At 42.8% G+C, this 18,320-nt stretch overlaps 1 protein-coding gene across 1 annotated transcript in view; it reads right to left on the bottom strand.

The window, feature by feature from the left end:
* Nucleotides 1–17,004, bottom strand: part of LOC118291876 (calcium-binding mitochondrial carrier protein Aralar2) — a 42,198-nt gene extending 25,194 nt beyond the window's left edge. Inside the window, 7 exon segments of the mRNA XM_035620364.2 lie at nucleotides 1,795–1,941; nucleotides 6,876–6,950; nucleotides 6,952–6,975; nucleotides 6,977–7,017; nucleotides 10,294–10,409; nucleotides 15,854–15,996; nucleotides 16,311–17,004. Coding sequence (XP_035476257.1) covers nucleotides 1,795–1,941; nucleotides 6,876–6,950; nucleotides 6,952–6,975; nucleotides 6,977–7,017; nucleotides 10,294–10,409; nucleotides 15,854–15,996; nucleotides 16,311–16,322 — 558 coding nt within the window. The 5' untranslated portion in view covers nucleotides 16,323–17,004.
* Between the last annotated feature and the right edge of the window lie 1,316 nt (nucleotides 17,005–18,320).

Raw genomic sequence — 18,320 nt, 5'->3', positions numbered from 1 at the left:
GGTTAATCAGCAATGTTTCCCCTCTACCGTTGCTCCACAGGGAGAAGTAAACCTGCTTCAACCACTGCTTTTTCCATCACGATGAGGATAGTCTCGTGGAGTTTAATTAACCTTCTTTATGAGGTGAAGGAAGTGGTAAAAGAACAGAAAATAGACAAAAGGTGACGGATGAAAAAAAGACGCTGGGCTCTCGAGGACATTCCAGACTGCCCACGGACTCTTTTTTACAAGAAGCAGGATCCCATCTTTAGCAAGCCAGGTTCGCAAACTCCCAGAGGATGCAACTGCTGCTTGTTGAATAACGTGCGCTTCAAGTGCGTTCGCGGTATGCTGCTGTCTGTTTTGGGTAGTTAAGGCCAGAGTATCAGATGAGCCCTGGGGCTTTGCTGTTGCTTTCCAATCGAAAATGTGGCACTTGCTTTCACTAGATGGCACTGTTTGCTTTACAGACACATGCAGGAAGGTTGCTGTCTGCTTTCTGTCTTTGCAACATGGGAGGGAAGCTATGTCTCGGGTGAAATTGCCCAAACAGAGAGATACTTTTGTATCTGTTCATATCTATGAGCCTATAGACATGGATCTTCCCACGATATCCAACACAGACTCTTTCATAGAGGGGGAGAGGAGAACAATATTTAGGGGGAAAAGAGTGTGGCGCTGATCATTTACCATGTTTGGTGAGTGAATTAAGGTTGACGTTTCACTGTGTCTGCTCTGCCATAACACCGCCTTTAATGTGCCTGCAGTGCTTATGGGCTTTCTGATGTATGTGTGTAGGTGTGTGTGGATACAAGTGTGTGTGTGTGTGTGTGTAAGCGAGTTTACTAACTGCACACCAAGATGTCTAGTCGGTGAGGTAAACAGAGTGGAGAAAATGACAGAGGCTACAAGGTGTTTATGAAATGGGGCAAGCCATGGAAACAGACACAAGACACACACGTGCGGCAAAAACACTAACACACTCACACACACAAAGAAGAAGACAAGACACAAAAAGACAAACGCCTCAGAGTTCAAAACAAATAGAGTACACACATGCACCGCTGCTCGCACACAAACACACACACACAGGCAAAGATGATGGACTGTAAAGCTCCAGTCTGCATCTATCTCCGTCTCTATCTTCCCATTCAGCTGGCCTGCTCGGCTTTGACACAGCCAGAGAGGTTAGACTTAATGACATGTTGGGAGAGAGACAGAGACATGGGGGAGGGAGGGGAAGAGGGGCAGTTGTGAGAGAGGGATCGAAAAAAATGAAAGGAGGGAAGAAAGAGAGGACGGATGAGAGGCGACAGAAAAGGTAAAGAGGAAGCGGACGACATGAGAGGAGGACAGCTGGAGGGAAAGCCACGGTGCTGGGTTGTGGGAGCGTGAAAGAAAGAACCAATCACAGGGAAGAGAAACGACCAGAGAGAAATGAGATGTTGGGCTTCGGTAGCAAACATTGATTATTAAAAATGCATTATATATTGAGTGAGTGTGCATTAACTTGCATTTCATTTTGTAGTTAATTTAGTGCATCACAACATCATCAACAAGTAAGGAATATAGATATGCATTCAACTGTATCATGGCCAAGAAAATTAGCAAACAATATGCAAAATTAAATTATGACAGTATTGCTGTGTCCTAATTTATAAATGTGGTGCTGCTGAGAAAAAGAACGTCAAGTTTGAAGAAAAAAAATTCATATGATGGTAAAAGATCATACTACTATTTTTAACCAGTTGCACTTAGTGGCTGATGAAAACAAATAGAGATGAGCACAACACACAGCAAAACAAAAACACCCACCGCCACGAGGCATTCCTCCACGAAGGGCTTGAGCATGTGTGGCCGGACAGTGACCAGGATGTCCCTGAAGTCCATGGCTGAGATGGAGCCGCCGTGGGCTCGGTCCCGCCGGATCAAAGCCTGTCCCGCATGTTCCAGCTGCATCTCCTGTGGAAGGGAGAGGAGAGGAGAAAGGAGGGGAGTCTAGGTATTAGATCATCACAGTAAATGGATATTATTGTACACACGTGTGGGTCATACACCTCTTTAAGTTGCCTTCATAAATTAAAATCCACATAAGCTCACGCACATAAACACTTATGCACAGAAACACAGCATTTACTTTGATGGGCCCCCTGGTACCAGCTCCCCCTTTAAGTTACGGGGAGTCAGAGTTTGGCCAGGCTTCAGCCTCGACTCCTCGCCCAACAGCGGCTTGCCTACTGTGAGCGTCACTCCGGTTTTTCACACCCTCCCCAAATCCCTATTAAGCCCACTTGAGGGAGAACCATACACACACACACAGACAGACGTGCACGCACAGGAAAAAGCGGCTAATCACCCAACTGCTCACTTTGTCTCTCTTCTTGCACACGCGTACACACAAAGGTCCGCGGGGACTACAGCAGGCTGCGGTGGGGACAGATCCCACAAGGCTTTTTGAAATTAGCAGCCATTTATCGGTACCTGCAACCACAAGTCTACAGAGAGAGGCTGCAAACAAACCGCTGCAACCGAGGCTTTCTCTATCTTGGTTACAGGAAAAGTCAGGGTTTTTATATCAGAACAATGATAATCCACAAAGAGTCATTGAGAAATACAGCCATCAATGTTAGGGACAGCGAGCTCGGGCTAGCTGGTTTGGCGGTTGACTCACCGGTAGGGAATTATGGCCTTTAGGTCAAGAAAGAAATACAGTAAAACCCATCAGGCTTTTGTATTTTCATGCACAGGGTTTGTGACAAACGGCAACACAACACAAAGGCCTTAAATGAGCAATTCAAGCTGACTCCGCTTTGAGCACATATGTGTTACACATGTGTTCACTTAACTGAAATATCCACACAACAGTGAGAGCTTTTATTGTTATTCGTCTTTGTCATTTTCAATTTACACGTACAGCCGAAATGATTAGTTGATCGACAGAAAAATTATCTTTTGAATTATTTTTCAGTTACAAAAAACAAACTCTTTCACTAGTTTCTGATGTCAAATGTTTGGATTTGTTGCTTTTATTGTTTTTTTTTAAAGTTAACTGAATATCTTTATAGTTGGTTGTACAAAACAAGCAATCTGAATAGGTCGACATTCCCCAGAGATATTTTTTTCCAGATTATTAAATTATTAATTGAGAAACAATAAGCACATTCATAAATGATTAAATATATAGACCTAAATACATGTATTTCAGTAAATAAAACAAAATCTAATACAAAGGCTCCATCCAGCTTAATTAAAGTAATTAAGCAATTGAGTATTTAGTAAGTAATTAAGTAAAGTAGTTAGTAAATATATAACACACACAATACCATAAATATTTTAAACTAAGAAGACATTATATTCAGATAGAAAGAATGACAATATGTCAAAATTGAGAGTAAATGCAGAATCATGCCAGGGGGTTCATATTTGTAAATTATGAATTATGTAATAGTATTGGCTAGTAGTTTTAGAACAACAATTTTTTTCCCGTTCAAAATTAATGATGAAGACTTGATCATTATTTTTACAAGCTACATGAAACACTGAGGGGACTGATTTAATCTTGAACATGCATGGCATTATTCAATTGTTTGAATCACATGTTATTGTCATAAATGCAACTCAAAAAGGTAATGAGACTATGACTTATTGTTGTGGCTGCATTTGAGTGATATTTCACTGACGGTATAACTGATCCAACTCTAAATTTCTGGCGCCCAGGAGAAATGACTGGGGAAGAGTGACATTTGCACTAAGCTGAATGGAGACTGGAGGGGAGTAGGAATAGACATTGCAACAAAAGAGCCAGATTTGCGAAAACAACAATGTAGCAGTCGTGTCAGTATCACCTATGAGCACAGCAGGGGTTCCACGCGGCGTATGAGTGAGTGGAAGGCAAGGAAACGAAGAGAGACTGACACACGTAAACACTTCCAAAGTAAATAAGGTGAGATATTTTTGTGTCAGCATCCTGAGTGTCGTGACTCACTTTTTCGGTTTTGTGAGTAGGTCAAAGCACTTTGGTGAGAAATAAACTGGGTAGAGGAAAAGGAGCAGTGGAGCTGAATAACTAAAGTCAAAACAAAGAAAAAAGGGAAGGTGAAGAAGTGATTTGTGTTGCCTGTATGTCTGTGTGCATGTGCAAAAATAAGGGTAAACATTTATCTGTGTGTTTGTGTCCCATCTGCAAATGAAGGGAAAAAAATTACATCCCGTTTTTTGGAGGAGTCTAAAGTCTGAAAAGCCACACACCAACCACACAGATCAACAAAACAACTGTGGTCCAGGGGATGGAGCAGTTTATAGTCTCAGCCTCTTAAAACCTTAACTTCTTGCAACTGTATGAGTGTTTCAGGGATATGGTTTTTATTTGGGAGGAGAGTGAGGCAGGAGACATAAAGCTGGGGGCTTAAGACAGCCAACAAGAGACCGCCAAGGCATTCGCAGTCGCTTTAATTGTCCTTGGAGGAGAATAAAAACACACGACAGGCCACCTCTGTTTGTTTTCAATGGCTGCGATTCTCTTCCCCCTCTCTTTAAAAACTTAAACTACAGATACGAGCGGAGAGCGATCGTTTTCTCTCCTTTCCCATCTCTGCTTCTCATCAGTACAGGGCTGAAGTTATTATATGGAGAAGCTTAAGCACAACTGCCCATGTACTGAACATGTGTGCCACTGAGCCCCCTCAGCATAGTGATGGCGAGGGATCCCCACTGATTCTTTGGAGAGTCAAACATATAATTGGGACTTTAAAAATCAGAGAATTGCCAACAATTCACTGTTTTTGTTTGCGTACTTAGGAAAGAAGTGGGACATGTGGTGTCCCCTCCATGTAATCCAAGTCCCTTACTTGCCAGCATTTATAAAATGTGCTGAAGTGTGCCAATGTGTGCCACTGCTCTGGACATCGGTAAAACCATTGCCAGAGACAACACCGCGCTGACGGTGCGAGCTGAGCCTTGGACCGGCGAGAAAAATGCATGTAATTGGTGAGAATCTCTGGCTTCCATCAAGACAGTAATTGGCCAGAGAGAGCCCTTGTGAGAAATATGCGGCGCAAACGTTTTCCCCGATAATCCCATCTTGTGAGCATCTGGCAGTGGCGTGGTTACAATGGCAGAAAAAAAAACACAATAAACACATGCATGTATGGCAGGAAGAGGAGGAAATAAAGGATGGGAACATTCCTCCAGGGGAAAAGTTGGGTGATAGGGAATTATAAAGATAAATGAAAAATATTCCGAATATGTTGTGGGGGGCTGGTGTTAACAACGCTCTGAGAACTTTTACAGCTGCACAGTGCAGTTTCCTTTAATGTTGACGTTTACGAATGCTTAGTCTGTTAACAAAGGTATCACCACATCATTGGGTAGTAGTGCATTTGCAAAAGTTTGTAGTGCCTGCACAGATTTTAATTCTGCTTGAGGAAATGTTTTTGTGCCCATCCTAATTATCCTGTAATCAATCACTGGAGTCGCTGATAACACATTATAGGAGTGAACTGCCAATACCTGAATTTTACTCATGTCTATAATTGCCATTACGTGTGCCATTACAGTGCTGTCAATGTGTCTTATTGATGTGCCTTATTTTACTAGAGACAACAACAACAACATCAGACCTATAAAGTTAAAATTCCTAATAACTGTTGACGAATATCGGTGAAGTGACAAATAGAAGAAATTCGGGATGATATTTACAGCACATCCCTTACCCTTAGGGTTAGAGAGAGGTGTCATGCATAAACGTAGAATAACTTCTGCCATTTATCAAGGCATGAATCAAAAGCTATGAAAAATGATCAAATACAGCGAGCGCAGGCAGGAAATGTGCATTTCATAGTTGAGCAATGAGTTGCGGCTGGCTGCAGGCCTGCTGCTGTGAAGAGCTGGAAACCACGGAGTGACTGACTGCGAGAGAACCGGGCAGGCTGTCAATGCAAAGTACAGCATCTACTGGCCACTACGCCACACAATTACACTCGTGCATGCGCACAGAAACACACACACACATGGATAAAAACAAGCACACAGGAATACACAAACACTGACAGAAAAGGCTTTCATGCCACTGCTCACACATAAGGCAGATAAGTAAGATACACACACACACACACATACATATATATATATATATATATATTTACACACACATTGTATGTTCTAACACATGCACACGTATAACAATGTCCCAATATCCATGTGCTGCTGCCCACTGTGTGTAAGCCATCTGGTCTAAGTTAAGAGTAATATAAAAAGCTCATTCAAATACATGGTGAGTGTGGATGCAAACTTGGCACAGCTCAGCCCCCCCCCCCACCACCTCTCCCTGCTTGGGCATGATTTAAGTCTAGACATCATATTGGAAAATGAATCACACGCCACAAACACACGAGGAATATTCCAGCAATACTATTTATGGAGGTAGAACCTTGTCTCTGTACCTGCTCTAGAATAGGTGGCGCGGGGTAATGCGAGGTGTCTGCATAATGAAAAACAAATGCAGAAAATGTCCAAAACATATAACCTCAGTGTTTCATTAATGACTAATGTGGTCAATATGGAGGGCGGTGTTTGAGAGGGATAGAAACCGTGGGGGGGGGGGTGTCCATATGTGCTTACATTTGTCTGGTTAACTTACACTTACATGGCAGGAACAGCCGGTAAAATATGTGATGATAAGGGAATGTGTGCTGCGGGTCGATATAGATTTAGTGACTATCATTGATGTCAGTCAGATGGACTCGAACCAAAGAGGGGCAAGACAGGAAGACAGACACACAGATAAGGCAAAGACGAAACACAAAAATGTGATTTCATTTCAGCGGAGTGGGGGGGGGGGGGGGGGAGAGAATGGCCCTTGACAGACGGGGAGAGCAGGTAATCGACGCAAAACTTACCTGGAGAAACTGGGTGAACTCTCCTTAGCTGAGCTGCGTGTCCCTCTGCGTGTCATAGTGCAGTCAGATGAACTCTGGAGTCCCAGGTGAAGGAGACGTGCTTGGTGGATGGTGGTCCGGCTGAAGAACTGCTTCACCTCCTCTGCAGGGGAGACAAAAGCAGCCGCTTGAACAATGATTAAATGACAACAACATGCAACAGCGGCATGTCCAACTGCACCGGAAGAAGTATACAGCTTTTTACTAAAGTTAAAGCAGCAACACAACTGTTGCAACTGTTACTGTTAAATGTACAAAAGTAAATTAACTTAAAGTATATTAATATTATGCAGATTTTGAAACACAATTGCTTTATTACTTATTCATTTGTGTGGGAGTAGCAGTTACCAATTGAATTGTTCTGGCAGGAGCTGATTTTAACAGCAACATATACTCATACATACATATACATTCAAACTGTCATATTTTAGAAGCACATTTTTTTTCGTATGAAAAATCTTAATAAGCAAAGTAACTGCAGGTGTTAAATAAATGTAGTGGGACTAAATCACAATATTTCCCTCTGGAGTAGATTACAGTATAAAATATAAAACCACTTTACTACATATGTGAAATACAGACAATTTAAACAAACTATGAGGCAACGGTTTTGTTTTCAAATCCATTATGATTATTGACCAGCTTTGTTTGGGTTTCACAGATTATACCCCACTCTTATGGCTAATTACTTCATATTAACCATGTATAAGGCCTTCACCACAATCAAAAAGTCCTTTCTGTATGTTCAAACTTTCATAACGAACAATTATCAAATCCTGTTTCCTGCCCAAGTTTTTCACATGCTTTAATTAAGACCTAAAATATGTTGGTACAAAGTCTTGTGAGTCAGGTCTTTAACAAATTGCATGTGTTTCCTAATCTTGTGGCTAACATTAGCAATTCTTTGATGTTACGTGTCTGTGATTATTTTTGACAAAATGTCAACGTCAATCCCCAGAACACGATTCCACTCGGACTGAAACTTCCGCGACTCTTAATGACACATGGCAGAACTTGTGTGAGCATCTACACTCAGAAGGAAAGTCTTCTCTTCTCACTTGTGTTCCTCTGCCTGAACCCTGTAAGCCTCTACAGCCAGTGGAGTGGAGAGACACTGAACATGAGTCCCAAATTACAGCTTTACTAAAGAAACAAAAACAAACCGATAGAGTGACCTGTTTCTTATTACCAAACAAGCCGCGCTGGACGAGTGGAGAAAGGGAAGAAGGAAAGAAACAACTTCTTTTCCTTCTTTTTTTATCAACACAGACAGCGAGGGAAAGAGAGAGAAAGGGTGATATTTACCTCAGCTCCGTCTTACCTTCAGAAGAAAGACAGCTTGGGTATTGTTTTGTTTTTTTACACTTTAATGAGGCAATAAATATACAGCAGCCTTTAGCTCTTCAAAGGAGAGGCTGCTCCAGAGCCTGCAGTTTATATCATCAGCTTTTATAGACCTGTCAACACTCAGTCCTCTTTCAGTTTTGTTTCTTCTTTTTTTGTCTTTTCAGGCTGGGACACAACTGCATTTCATATGTCATGTTACGTTGGCATGAACTGTTATGAACTCAACATTCCACCAAATTATGCATTGAATTTTTAAGTGCTAAAAATTTCAGAGCACTGTGCCGCTCGTCCTTAACTGAAATTACTCAGGTTATTATCAAATTAAAATGGCTTTGCAGAAAAAATTAAATAAAGAAGAAATCAGAGTACGGCATTTATTGCACAGGAGAACAGACGGGCCTTTAACGCAACGTGCGCTGCAGCCATGTTTTAAATAGGTAATAAAAGAGGAGGGTTCTTTATTTTGTGCCAAGGTGAAGTTCTTTAATCCAATGAACGGCAAAGAGCAAAAAAAGAGAGAAACAAAAAAAGGGGCGAATTCTGTAATGTATCACAATAAAGCAACTTTGACAAGTATATAATCTCAGTCACAAGTTATTTGCTTTTGCTGAAATGGAATCCCCATGGAAGTGGCAGACACTGCAGTCAGTGTTTGTGCATGGCGTGGTGTGTGTGTTATGTTTTTCATGCAATTTTCCACTTGTACGCGAGTCTCATAACGCACAGGCACTGGGATATTCATTAACCTTTGGTAGACGCAGAAAAACAGCAGACCTTTTAATTGCCACCAAGACAACGTCACTCTAATTGATCCTTTTAAATATGAAAATTTACATATGTGCATACATAATCAGCCATGATCTTGCACCCTGTCGACAGCAACAATTAAAATGAAATTCACTTACTCTTCCATGTTTGCGAGCACGATGTGTGCGCTGCATTTCAAATCAGGCCATAATGCGCCAACGCCTTGCACACCTACAGAAGGCTGGCATTTGACTTGTTTAAATCAATTAGGGAAATGTGAAATAAGCAACGAGCACAAATGTCTTTCACCTCGGAGATTCCAGTCATCAGAGTAATGGTGCCAATCATGCGTGCATGCATGCACACGCACACACACACGCGCGCACGCACACACACACGCGCGCACGCACACACACACACACACACACACACACACACACACACACACACACACACACACACACACACACACACACACACACACACACACACACACACACACACACACACACACACACACACACACACACACACACACACACACACACACACACACACACACACACACACAGCTACCCATCACCCTCCTCCACCTTCATCTGCATCATGTGGATGTACCCAGCCCTCTCCACCTCCAAACCTAACCTTACCTTCTTTACAGACATGGTACAGTGTTTTTTGTTTGAGGACTCAACCGTACCAGTGTAGATGAGCAGAGTTCAGACCACCGCGTAAATAAAAGAACAGACTTTGCAGACAAACCTCTTCGGTGGCACATTTAAGAGGAACATTCTTGGTGCTCTGTCCGTCTGCACAATACCACTAGTCTCACTGCATCCTTATCCAAATGCTCTAGTTAGTATCATCTCAAGTGACTGGCACACATTCATCAAATCTATCATATAAGAAAATGCATATCAGCGTGGTATGGATTCCTTAATAAGGAGGATACATGATGAGGAAACATGATGTCAGATGATAGAATCCTCCTGATTCTGTGAGATAAATTAAATAAAGACAAAATAATAGGAAACAATATATGAAAAACTTAAATCCCAGAAGAGTAAAAAACCAATAGCAATATTTTAAAATGAGGGGGGAGAGTCTATTAATGTAACGCAGGTGATCCAGATTTTCCAGGGTTTGGATTTTTCAAGGACCGAGTCTCTTGTAAGGTGCATCACAGCACCTGGGATATACAGGCTAACGGTTCAGAAGGACACAAAGTGCATCTGTGCAAACTTTATTTTATCTAATCCAGTAAATCAGAGGCAGAGTTACTCACCGAAAGTGATCATTCCGCTGCCCGCTTTATCACACAGCAGGAAGGCAACCATGAAGAGGGAGTCCAGGGTACATAACACCGACTCAAACGCCACAAAATCCTGAAAGGAGATCAACCTGTAATAAGAGAGGAGGACAGAAAGAGAGAGCGAGGATAGGTAGGACTGTTAAAGATTGTAAAATGCTGTCGTTCCATTTATTACGGTGACACTTGTGTTGCAGGTTTCCTGCATGAATACTTCATCATGTTACACATGTGAGACACAGGGTCTGTGTTATTCATTGAGCCAAACAATTAAGACTAACATGAATCAAATGAAGTACTAAATAAAAGAACAAGTAATTTTAACACTGCATTAAAGTAAAAAACTAGCAGACTTAGTCAACCTATCAATCTGCGCTACGTGTAATTCAAGCTTCCTTTGATTCAGTAGTCTGTTCTTCCATATGTAATGTCATAAAATCATGGAGTTTGACAGCAAGAAAAGAAAACATTTTCAAAAGCTCAGTGTGTGTTCCCGGTCTGAGCTGGCAGCTGGTAGAGAGAGGGCCAACTTTACACCAGCAAGGAAGAAAAAGTATTAAATATGAAGTTTTATATTTCAGTGTGCCATTTTAAACAAGTAGACGGGCAAGGAGGGAGTTGGGAGACAGTTGAGGAAATACTGTCTGATTCAACTCAACATCAGCATAACACAATATTAGGTAAATGTGTGAAAGTCAAAAGTGAGCAGTAGGAAAATATTTTTTTCAACTTAATTTGTCTGCATAGACGCTGAAACACAAGTTATGGGACGACAGATTAGTTTTCACTTCATGCCACTTTCTCTTTTTTCCAGAGCACTGAATTATTGTATCTCCTGCCTCCCCATTGTAACACAAGCAACCACTGTCATCAACAACAAGAAAAAAAATTATTAATAAACACAAATAAAACATTGCTATTGTGTGGACCCACTGAGAGCTCCCTTGGGAGAGTCCTGCTGTGGCAAACTGGACCACGCAGTCTCGCCTTTATTTAGGTCCCGCTTCACAGTCGCCACAAGTCCATTATGAATTTCACAAATGGATCTGATAATTACAGGAGGGGTCAGCGCTAATGAGCAGTCCCCAAGCATCCATGTATTAAACCTATTTCAATTTCCATGGGGGGAGTGTGTAGAGGGAAGGGGGAGTGCAATGATTACAGTTTCACAGTTGTCGCTTTAATTAGTTATGTTACTGGTGAAATTTAGAGATGTTTGTTTGGACGCGTACTCTTTCAGAGTTGGACGTGGGTGCTTGTGTGCATCTTTATACTGCATGTGCTTACATGCAGAGAAAGTACTGTATAGAATGAGAAGAGCTGTGCACTGACAAAGGGTATTGGTTTTCAAAGTGACGCCAAGGAACGGGACAAATTCTTAAAATCACAGAGAGCCAGAGATACGTCATGAAGGTTGAAAAGAAATGTTCAGATTACTGGCTTTAAAGTCTTTTGAACATAGACTGCAACGATGTTATTTCTCCCTTCAAACGTTTACGGGAAGAAGAAAAAAAGAGAAGCCGGAACAGTGGATACAAATGACCAAGATTAATACCTGCTTTTAATACATACATACTTGTGTCATACCAGGCAACACTGGAAAAGATGTGTGTGTGTGTGTGTGTGTGTGTGTGTGTGAGTGTGAGTGTGTGTGTTGGCAAGGGAGCAACAGAGGAACCATGAGAAATATGGAGAGGTTTAATAGTGAGCACACAGTTCGCCACTGTGGCGAATGAAATCAGTCGCCGTTGTTTCAAAGGGAAGACTAATTGTTTGATTAACAAAGCGGGTAATTCTTAAGAGCAAGGCCCCGGCTAATGGCGAGGAGGTGGACGAGGGCACAAAGGCAGGTGCTTGCCTTTGTGCCCTCGTCCACCTCCTCGCCATTAGCCGGGGCCTTGCTCTTAAGAATTACCCGGTTGCTTGTGACTGTGGATTTACTGTTAAAAACAAAGCCAACACCACTGCGGGAATATTATCAAACTCTCCAGCAATGATCATTCCTTTGTGACAGATGTATAATAGACTCATAAATTAGACCGGCTAATAAAGGCGTTTAAGCAGGTACAAGCTGCAGTGAAAAAGTCTCCCAGACAGAACAAAGGAAAATGAGATTACATTTTTGTTATTGTTTTTTACATTCATCAACTTACACGCACACACTGGTCATCCCGTCTGTGTTTTCCCAGACATGGAAAATCAGCACATTAGTGTAACTGAGCGGGCTGTTGATCATGGAGGGATTGGACCACGGTTTAGACCGGGGGTAGTCCAGACAAGATCCAGGGGGCATCTCCATGACACATTCCACATACACGCAAGCATTTACACACAGCTCTGTAGCCGGGGATGAAGCTTATGATGGTTGATTAGCAGCGCCATGACGGCTGCGAAATGATTACCACTGGTTGGGGGGGGGGGGCAAAGTTTTTGCTACGCAGACCCCAACCCCGACGAGACGCCCAATAATCAAATCAGCCGACAGCATCTCCCAACCATCAACTGCGGTGGCATGTGTCCAGGGCTGCCCAATCCATGTATGCAGCCCGGGATGAACTTCGGAGACGAGGCTAATGTGATACTGTAGTATGGCATCTTTTCAGCATATACTGTGTACTTACTTAACGCAGGACTTTGGTAAATCTTTAAACAGGCCCAGACATATATCCCCTGACATGTATCTGACAGCAGATGTCACACACAAGATATAAACAAAGACCTGATTGTAGAATTTGCCTCTACAGATGACAGCTGGCTGATGCTTCTGTTATGATGCCAATACAAAACGATTTGAACTGTCTCCGATACTTCTCTCCCGCATTAAATCTCCATCCTGTGTATCCCGTGTGTTTTTGTTTGTTTTTACACCATCTTCCGTCACCCGGCTCTCCTCCTCTTCTCAGCGGGCATCGAAATACATCTCCTCTCTGTGCCAAAAGCCAGGCTTGCAAACATTGTTTACGAGTAACCTAAATGCATGGTGTTGGTTTTGCCTGGTTGGAAGAGAGACATCTCTCATTTGTTGATAGTGGTGGGAGAGAAGGGGCCTGGATGGGGCTTCAATAATCCCCTGTCTCTGGCATCTTGGCATTGTTACTGACAGCCTTCCAACCCACACACAGACACATGGAGACAGACACACCCCAAAAACACACACAGAAACGCACCCAGGTGAATGCTAGATGCTGGGATCCGTTAGGTTTGTAAGAGTGGACACCCACCAGCCCGAGTCCAGAATGCCCACAGCAGCTCGCAGACTGCTATTTTCCCAGCACGCTCCCTTAACAAAGTTTTTTTTTTTTTTTTAGACCTACAAGAGTCTATGGGGGAAGTGTTTTCACACCTGAACAGATGCTTCTATCAAAATATCTGAGTGAAGAAGGAATAGAGAAGCAGATATGGAGGGAGTGTGATAGAAATGGAGGGACCTCAGAGTGCATTAAGGTATGTAAGAGTGTAAAGAGAAGTGATGAAGGGAGAGAAGGCAGGTAAAAAATAAGCAGAAGGTGAAAAAGAGAGGATTTAAGTAAATTGAATGAAAGAGGAAATCACAAGTAAACAAAATATTTCACCCTCGGAAAATTGGGACATCTCCACCTTCCAAAGCCCCAACTCTCTTTCTCTCTCTCTATTTATGTATCTATTTATCTATCCATCTGTCTGTTTCTCTGTCTCACTGCAAGCAGCGAGAGTATGAGGGAGAAAAGTGATTTCCACATAACAGATTGTTACAACTGTCACTATATCCTCTGATTTACACAGTGGTGGCGAGGGAGGCAGACAAATGCATTTTTACTGCTTACACCCTGGCGTCTAAGTAAAATTTCACAGGGATAGTCCAACAAAATAAGTAAGCGAGCCTGCCCCCCACTCCTCTTGTTGAAGTGGGGCCGTACCTGGCAAAAACAGCAGTACAAGCTTCAACTATACTATGCTCATATACCAACCAAACCTTATTGTTCACAAACATATTTGCATGAGATTGGGTCAGACGGAGGAAAAATACAGCCACCGAAGAGGTTTGTTTTGTCTCGCTTCCCTTCCTTTTCAGGAGTGTTTTTAATGGCTCAGTGCTTGAAACACGATGTCCGTGTGTTTTTTGTGGGGCTGACATTACTATTTGCTTTGTGTTCATGAAACACAGGTCTGCAGCATAATCGTCCACATTCGTTGTCTCGTCTGCCTAATCATTTATCTATCAAAGTTTAGCAGGGAAATTACACATCACAACGTATGAGAGTCATGAGGCCTTTACAACATCAACTGTAAAAAAAAATAGAATTACATCAAAACAATGGTCTAAATATTATTTGGGAGAGCAGGAAAAAAACAAAACTAAATTTTTTTCTTCCTGTTTTGGCCCCATATCATTTCCATTCCCCTCCACAAAACCGAAATGAGGTTTAGATACAAAGCCTGGGCCACGGGTTCCTAATAGATTTACCCTGATGCCACGGCCACCATTTATCCTGCTCCAAAGCTGCACAATGCAACGGAGTGCTCCTGAATAGCATGGGCAATTATAGTGCGTGTGTGTGTGTGTATGTATGTGTGTGTGTGTGTGCACATGGGTGCCTTGCTCTTTATTTTCCAATTCCAAAACCCCCACCACTCCCTCTCAATGTCCTCTGTACTTGCAGGCACGCACACGCACGGACACACACACACACACACACACACACACACACACACACACACACACACACACACACACGCGCACACGCACACACACACGCACTGACACACACATTAAAGCAGATGTAATAACATGAAACTACACAGCCATGTGCACTTTGCTCTTTGTAGAAGCCCAGGTGGTTACCATGGCAATCGTTTTTTTTTTTGTAAATCTTTTTTGACTTACCGTAACATTTTATTACCCATCATTATGTATCATTAAATACATACATATTAATGTTAGGGGGGGGGGGGGGGGGGCAGGGGTGATGGGGATGGGGGGAGGAGTAAGTGTGAAATTGGGGATGTATTTACAGAGAAAGGAAACACCTGAAAGGGGCCTTCAGCGGTTTGATGTCTCTTTGCTATAATTCAAGTATGAACATCCCTCTGTGCATTTTTTACACCAAAGGATTCAGTCAGAGGTTTGTTTATAAAATGCTAAATAACACTAGAAAGGTAGTCATGCATGATCAAAGGGATACATAATGCATATATTGATAGCTTTGATAAGAGTCTGTCACAAGCTTACTAAATAGTTGGCTTGATATTGATGAGAGGGGAGAAATCTGTGGCAAAAAAAGAGAGACTCAGCACAGCGATTTCACACGTCGCATCAGAAAACTCTGCCACTGATATTTTCAAACAGTGATTATGTCCATCCTCATGGGACAACATCTGGTTGATTCTCAAATGTTATCATTTTGTAAAAAAAACAAAAAAAAAACTTCTGGCTGTATTTATCACATCGGGTGATAAATCATGAGCTTTTCCCCCAAAAACTGCAGTCGAACCAGCATCTTAATCCATGTGGAGCATCTCATCCCCTAATATAAAAGGGAAATGTTAGGACACCAACCCATCTTTCTTCTGGTCCACCACGCCAGCCAGCAGCTTTGTGGCGTCGTCCGACAGCCGGATGTCTGTGTGGGTACGAGGTAGACGGCTCACAAAGTCCCGCGGTGACATGAAGTGGTCATGGTTCTTCTTTACGCCGGCATACTGTAGAGAGAGAGACAGATACAGACATGAGGACAGACGCTGAGCGTTAGAATTAGAATTTTTTTTTAAAGAAAGAAAAAAGAGACAAGCATGAAATCGAACAATGAGTGAAAAGCTTCTTTGGTAAGAAGAAAAACACAAGAGAAAACAAAAAAGTAGAGTGAAATCCCGACTTTTCAAAAATGCCTTTCAACTCCGTCGGGTCGTCCTTGGCAGAACTGCCTGCAAAACAGTACGTTTTTGAATAGAACTTGAGTCCACACAGAGTGAACACAATGGCCAATACCACTATAAAAAAATATCAATATCAATACCACACTTATCATCCTGGTGCTCGTGACCCGCGAGACAAGGCTCGGCCCGCTTGTGATCGATCCCCGGGTTGGAGCGGTGATCGCTAATGTTTTATTTCAATCCTTTTTCGGGGATGTAAAATCCTTTACTGATCCAAAGGCAAAACGCTGACATGGCAACAAAACGGATTTCGATTGGATCCCTTTGTGACACGTTCCAGTCACTGAGGAAGTGAGTGAAGGCAAAAAAAATTTTTTTAAAAAGCCTGCAAAGTACATGAATCTACAGATTGGTTTGTTATGTTTTATTCTCAAACTTGATCTTGTGAGGCGGGAACTACGTCGTGCTCTGCACTTGTTGATCAGCTCAGTCCTCCTCGGCTCATCTCATTACCTGTGGCCCCTGGAACCCCTGACGGATGGGGGGCCCGCTGATGCCCTTTTTTTTTTTTTAACTATTTTAAAAAGGCAGCTGGAAATAAGTGTTTAATTGTCCGTGGGGAAGGAAGAAGATGGTGATGATGCACGAGTGTGAATTAGATCAGTTTCTGAGACATAATGGTCGCAAACAAACACGAGGGAAGCACGACCACGTTTTAACGCGTCTCCTGCGGACGCGTCTGGAAACTTCTGGCCACCTGCGGCCAGTTAGCATGATGCTAACCGGGTGACCGGGGAGCCGGGGGCCGCGCGCGCGCCGGCGCAGTGGACGTGGCGGGGGGCCTGGTCGGGGCAGGGTGGGTGAACAGTGTCCCCGCCGCACATCGAATCATTTCCATTGCCGTTTTTCATAGGACAGCTCAAGACACGTTGACTTTAGGTGCTATTGGAGGAACGTGCGTGAAGTAGCTAACCGGCCACAGCAAGGCCTCGATGTCCGTGTCGTAGGCCCAGAGTCAACCGGCAGATAGCGAGGCCCCCCCGGACAGGGGGGGGGGGGGGACACGGAAAGCTCACCAGAGAACCAACAAAAAAACAACAACAAAAACCCCTCTTCAGCCCCTTACCTTTGCTTCCACGCTAAACGATAAAAAAACAAAAAAAAACAAGCTCAGGCAAACTCTCTCGTCGGCCCCGTTCACTTCCTCCTGCGTGACGACGACGTTACCATGGAGATCACGCGCCGCCGGTACAAGTGAAAGGAGGATGAGAGAGGATCAGCCGTGCACGTGGCACTGGCGGGCACGAGAGGTCAAAGTGCGTGCGCGCGCGTGCGTGCGTGTGTGACTTGTTTTAAACCTTCTGCCAAAGGAAACTGGCACATAATGTAATCCTCTAATTTTTTTGAATTCTCATTAATTAATTAATTTATTTATTTGTATCTTGTCTTTACCCTGTAGCACGTTGAGAGTGCTTTTAGCAATGAAAAGTGCTCTATAAATGAAATGTATTATTATTATTATTAATATTATTATTATTATTGTTGTTATAATCCGATACTGTGTGTAAGATGTTGCCGGGGAAAGCCTGTCCCATGTGTGGTCATAATGAACGTATTACTGAATTCAATTCAATTCAATTTTATATGTATAGCGCCAAATCGCCACAAAAATGATCTCAAGGCACGGAGGTCGAAACCTCACAATATTAGAGAGAAAACCAGCAGCTCCCACAGTGAGTACGCACTCGGTCACAGTGCAGACTGTGGGCCGTGTCACAGGGCCTCAGAGCAAGACCCTCGTTTGACAAGAGCCTGCACTAAGCCTTTAACATCAGGGCTCTGTTGACTATAGCTGCTCTACTATTTTACTTGCGCTTCATTTCAAAATTTACTGACACTTTCCACCATACCTGCAATGGACACTTTTTTTACCTTGATTTTAACCGACGTGAGGGCAGAGGGATTGTGTGCTCAAGTTGTTTAATTCAATAGTGAGCCTTGGCGGATACCAATCACCATAATCATTTTTTAATTATGTATTTTGTATTAATCCAGCTGCTGAAAAATTCGGCACTACATGGTTCTTTTGAAGATCTCCAATAATATTCTTTTTTCATGCTACATCTGTGTGTATGGTCATTGGATCTGTG

The sequence above is a fragment of the Scophthalmus maximus genome, chromosome 22 (assembly GCF_022379125.1).
Source record: "Scophthalmus maximus strain ysfricsl-2021 chromosome 22, ASM2237912v1, whole genome shotgun sequence".
Classification (NCBI taxonomy): domain Eukaryota; kingdom Metazoa; phylum Chordata; class Actinopteri; order Pleuronectiformes; family Scophthalmidae; genus Scophthalmus; species Scophthalmus maximus.
This window is presented reverse-complemented; position numbering and strand designations above follow the sequence as displayed.